The 6,093-nt window shown below is 33.6% G+C and overlaps 1 protein-coding gene across 1 annotated transcript; it reads right to left on the minus strand.

Annotated features, from left to right (window-relative positions):
• Window positions 1-572: 572 nt before the first annotated feature.
• On the minus strand, window positions 573-5,878 carry LOC113391817 (U-scoloptoxin(01)-Er1a-like). The gene is made up of 4 exons (XM_026627904.2): window positions 5,724-5,878; window positions 2,841-3,010; window positions 1,612-1,692; window positions 573-692 (listed from the first exon to the last, which is right to left on the minus strand). The coding sequence occupies exons 1-4, from the start codon at window positions 5,752-5,754 to the stop codon at window positions 639-641; spliced, it is 336 nt and encodes a 111-aa protein (XP_026483689.1). The 5' UTR covers window positions 5,755-5,878; the 3' UTR covers window positions 573-638.
• Window positions 5,879-6,093: the final 215 nt, after the last annotated feature.

Consider the following 6,093-nt stretch of genomic DNA (forward strand, 5'->3'; position numbering starts at 1 on the left):
AATTCGGTAATTTTTCACAGCGAAATTGAACTATGTATGATATATGAAGCAATATTTTCAAAACATTTGCCGTATTTTATAGAAATTGCTGTGGATTGCTCCTCTTATTAATTCAGATCGAGTCATGTCTTGCCGAGCAATATTTTCTCAAATCAATTATTAATATTAATATGTACTGAAACGAATACACTCTGCTATATTGTTGCCAGAATTAAAAATGGGTACAGCAATTTTTTTTTACACTTACATGACATCCAATGACTCTCAGACAAACTCTCAATAACAAAGGCAAATTGAGCGCGCGAAACAGTATAGTGAAGCAACAAAGGCGACTGCAAATATCCCCGGTAGTGCGAAACGACTCGACTTTATTTTACGTCGATAGTAATTAATAATAGATACCAACCCGATCTTATGAAGACGTCATGTTAAAAAATGTTTTTCCTTTAAAAATGTTATTAACTTTTATTCGAGGATTGGAAACCGCACAAAACGTTTCAAATATAAGGTAAGATGGATTTAAATTAAATTCAAAAACCGAATTGGTTCGTTTTCAAATAAATGATTATCGATTCGAGAACATTATTTCATTTTAATTTAACATAATTTAACAAGGAACGTGTCACGTGTTATGTGTATCACAAGTCTTCGTAGGGAGAACCACAGCGGACGTTGTAGAAATGATCACAAACCTGAAACAAAAATTAAAATAACCTGCAGCAAGGTAGACGGTTTTGACGAGAAGGTCTCTAGCTTATCACAGCACATCTCCAATCCGGATTGCTAGACACATATGGCGACATTACATCCGATATATGCGATTTCTGAACGATGTTTCTTCTCGGGATACGAGATAAATGTATAACATGTAGGTGAGGTTCGGGGCATAGCGTCATGACCAGCTAACCGACATATTCCCGAATGGAGCTCAATTTGAGAGAATTTTTTTTTATTGTCAATCAAAACTTGTTAACCGACATATTCCCAAATGAAGCTCGATTTGAGAGCATTTTTTATTTATTGTCAATCAAAACTTGTTAACCGACATATTCCCAAATGGAGCTCGATTTGAGTGCATTTTTTTTCATTTTCAATTAAAACTTTTTGTTGGCAATTGAACTGATTTCTAAAAGACTTGGTTTTATAAATATTGACCACAATCAATTATTCTTATTCTTATCAAAAAAAAGGATTTCTAACGTTGTCAATGTTAAATCAGATGATCTATATAAAAGTTTAGACTTTTTTTTCTATCGTACAAAGCTTCTTCAATCGCTTAGCGATTTCCTAAAAAAACTTATGAGAAACTTCAAAAATCCCATTTAGTACTTCTGTGACATAATAGCATTTAAACTATTTTTAAAATGCATTTAAAAGTAAGTTTGGGTCGACGCGATTGCAATGTCAGACCATTCTACCTTAATCACTTGAAAACTTAACGGAACTTGCCCTGGTTTAAACAATTTTTGGTTAAAGTTCACGTATTTTACGACTACGCTATTTTGAGAACATTCTGTTAATGAAGTAATAATTAATGTACTTTTTATAAGCAAAATACTGTACGGTCTTATTGAACCCTAAACGTTTATTTTCTTAAAGTCATATCTTTACCTGAAACTGTTCATTAAACAGTGTCCCGTTGGTGCATAAGTCCGTGCTGACTACACGCTGACGCCAGCAGAAATGAAAAGCCTGGAATGATAACACTCTTACTCCATTAATCTGTACTAATATTATAAATGTGATAGTAACTCTGTTCGTCTGTCTGTTGCTCTTTCCCGGTCTAACCACTAAACCGAATTCGATGAAATTTTGTAAGAAGCAAGCTTGAACTCCAAAAAATGACAAAGGTTACTTTTTATGCCTGATGACCAACAACAAAAACGCGGGCGATCACTAGTATTATATAAAAATAATGAGTTCTTAAGATGATAATAATTAATTAATTTATTAAAGATTTTCAACAAAGGATACATACTTAGGAGTAATTAATAAATTCATTCATTTGTAACATTCGTCCCATTTTTTCGTTAAAACTTGTATCTCTTTGAGTGAAAGAGCAAATTAAAGGATGTGTAATTAATGAAAAAATATACCATCTGATTCCACATACTGCTATAATATTCTATGCAATCACGCTTTGCTTAATAATTTTTAAATTGATAACATTTATCATTCAAGCCGGCAAAATTTCGTGGTAGAATTATTGGACGCTACCCAAAAAGAGCCTCGGTATATAAAGCCCTATCAATAAAAACTTGATTCTCGTCACGTCACAGCATCTTCAGCGTATAATAACTTAAACTGAATTGACATGATATCATTGGTCGATATCTTATTTATTTATTCTTTATTGCACCCAAACTTAAAACAAAAAATTACAATTTTGCTACACAAAAGTTGCATAAGGTGCAACAGGCGGCCTTATCACTAAGCAGCGATCTCTTCCAGGCAAACTTTGGGCAGAGGCTGATTGTAAAACAAATGTGGGAAGAATTATTTTGAATCAATCATATAAAATGAAATATAATAATAAACAATACAGTCACACCTCTAGAAATCATTTATAAAAGTCACAAGATTTTTTCGAACGTACAATCAATAAATATTGGACAACATCACATACATTACTCTGATCCCAATGTAAGTAGCTAAAGCACTCGTGTTATGAAAAATCAGAAGTAACGACGGTACCACATACACCCAGACCCAAGACAACATAGAAAACTAATGAACTTTTTCTACATCGACTCGGTCGGGAATCGAACCACTCGACTCGAAGTCCGTCAAATCAATATATATAAAATGTATGTTTTTCAATTAATTAATTCGCTATTTACCTGACAGCCGCTGTCAACGTCAGCGTAATAGCCGCGGCTCCGTCCTTGGCAAGTAAAGCGCGTCGGTGGCGCCTTCTCGAACACTGGATAAAGCGGCGGGTCATGAGGTAGATGCAAGATGTGGTAGGATTCAAAGTCTTTGGGATGTTGACTGACGACGGCAGTTAGCGCTGGAAAAGAAATATATATCTTTATATACATATAATAAAATTGGATTGTCTGTTTGTAATATTCAAATAACCGCTTTTTATTCAATTCAATTGTATGTATAAACGGTACATATACCAAAATATATTTTTTTGCCATTTTTTTGTCTGTCTGTTTGTTCCGACTAATCACTGGAATGGACCGAGTTTGACGAAACTTTCACTGGCAGATTGTTGTAATAAGGAGTAACTTAGGCTACAACAACAACTTTTTTGTTAAATTCAAACGCGCACGAAGTCGCGGGCACAGCTAGTATATATATATAATAAATAAAACCTAACCTATCTTATATTGACGCATTAGCAGAATGTTTTTTTTTGTATGTCAGTACATATAGACTGGACGACCCTTATGTTATGCTAGTTTAATATAAAAATAATTTAACTTCTAACTAATTCTGAAGTTATTCACTAGTAATTACTAGAACTATTCTGCGAAGAACTGTTTATAAATACGATGATTTGTCTTTAATCAGAGCTCGGAGCTTTTTATTATTGATAAAACGGCCCAGATACAATCGTTTAGTTCTTGTAGTCACTAATTGTGTAAATGTTATGAATCTGAGTTTTTATTAGTTTATTAGCTTTACAAGTTGTGAAATACTAAAGCCGCGTTCAGATATTACTCTGCTATATAATCCTGCCCGTCTGGCAGGTACCACCCACTCATCAGATATTCTACCGCCAAATAACAGTACTCTGTATTGTTTTGTTCCGGTTAGAAGGGTGAGTGAGCCAGTGTAATCATAGGCACAAAGACATAACATCTTATTTCCCAAGGTTGATGGCGCATAAGTGATGTAAGGAATGGGTAATATTTCTTACAGCGCCTTTGTCTATGGGCGGTGGTGACCACTTACCATCAGGTGGCCCATATGCTCGTCATTAAATTTAAATGAGTATGTACTGTAACTGTAACTGTAAAATTTAATTAGTCTAAAACGTCGTTAATTCAATTGATTGTATCTATAATTTTATACATAATGTAGAGAAGGCTTCTTTCCAGCCGGGTGTCCTACGATACCTCTCGTTTTTATTTGTTATTAAGCTTAGATACATAAATGGAACATTTTTTTATCTATTCTAATATATACTTAATACTTAATATATACTTAATATATTAATATTATAAATGTGAAAGTAACTCTGTCTGTCTGTCTGTCTGTCGCTCTTTCACTGCCAAACCAATGAACAGAATTTGATGAAATTTGGTATGAAGCGAACATTAACTCCAAGGAAGGACATAGGCTACTTTTTTGCCCAACACGTGACAACAAACCCCTTAAACGCGAGCGAAGCCGCGGGCGACAACTAGTATTATATAAAACTGCATATAGTTATTCAAGTGGCCTAATCATTGGTAGCTGAGATGGTCTTTAATTTATAGTATAAGTAAGACTGGCAAATGACTTGGCAAATAAGTGGTCATCACTATTGAGTCCTTCTCGGTGGAACCTGTAGTGTAAACCTTGGTTTTACATTTTACATTTAATACAAAACCTTTAATGGCAATGCAATTTCTCTAAGATTTCAATTATATATATATATATTCGCCTTTATATATATAAATCTTTGAAACTATACCTACAAACTTGAAATTTATCAGGTTCCTTATAGGGTGTAATTTTATAGGGTGTCTGCTAACCTTGAGGGGGTAAAACGGGGCCTGGAAGTTTGGGTTTTATAGATTTCGCGCGGGTAAAGCCGCTAATTTCACTTAGTTTAATACAAAACTGTAATGGAAATGCAACCATTTTTACAAGAAGCTATTTAAACAAACAATATTTAAAGATGTGAAACGAGATGCCCGTTCTTGTATAAGTTAAGTATTACCATAGATAAATATGTTCTTTTTGTATTTTTTTATTTGTTTTCTGCTTTGGAAAACAATCAACGAGATGAACCTCACAGCCTAATTATATACAATAATAGATATCTGCTGAGTTTGAACTTATAATAAATTGTTTTTAATATTTAGACATTAAATTAATTATGATGGCCCAGTGGTTAGATCGCGTCACATCTTAACTGCTGATTTCGGGTTCAAGCCCAGGCAAGCACCACTGAATTTTCATGTGCTTAATTTGTGCTTATAATTCATCTCGTGCTCGGCGGTGAAGGGAAACATCGTGAGGAAACCTGCATGTGTCTAATTTCAACGAAATTTTGCCATATGTGTATTCCAACCCGCATTGGAGTAGCGTGGTGGAATATGCTCCATATCTTCTCCTCAAAGGGAGAGGAGGCCTTAGCCCAGCAGTGGGAAATTTACAGGCTGTTAATATAATGTAATGTAAATTAATTAGGTTATTAACTACTAGTTGAACCAGCGGCTTTTACCTCACAAACCGTCACCACCAAACGATACCCTCTCAAGGAGTGAATTGTAAAAAGTAGCCTTTTTGTTTACCTTGGATTACATGTCCATACCAAACTTCATCGAAATCGAAACGGTATAAAGCTGAGGTAACAGACAGTTATTTTTTATTTTAATATTAGTATGGATTACTCATAGCATTATATTTAAGATACGGAATATCGATCTCACCGTGAATAATTATCAAGAAACTCAGTAATTCCTCTATTGAGTAAGTACTGAGTTTCTTGATACACTTGGTACACAGATACGACAAGTTATTTACTAATTATTATACATATAAACGAAAATTAAACTCACCCATTAAAAACATGGCAATACTTTTCAACATTTTTTAATTAATTAAATTTTTAATAAATAAATAAATTAACAGTTTAACCACACGTGTTGTTCGTAACACTTATTTGAACTAAATAACATAAGATTATCATTGAAATTTAGAATGTATCAACTGGTAGCGAGATGTGACAGCATCGTGTGTGAGGTAACCAAGATTTTTTATCATTACGATTTAAGCATTTTTTTTTTAATTAATAAGGCCTTCCTTTGTGTCAAAGGTATGCTAATATTTGAAGTTAAATAATTCGATTCAATCAAATGAAATTAAAATATTTTTTTTATGATATATATATGGGCGGAAAATAGGCTACCTGATGGTAAGTGGTCACCA

This window comes from Vanessa tameamea, chromosome 28, assembly GCF_037043105.1.
Source record: "Vanessa tameamea isolate UH-Manoa-2023 chromosome 28, ilVanTame1 primary haplotype, whole genome shotgun sequence".
Classification (NCBI taxonomy): Eukaryota; Metazoa; Arthropoda; class Insecta; order Lepidoptera; family Nymphalidae; genus Vanessa; species Vanessa tameamea.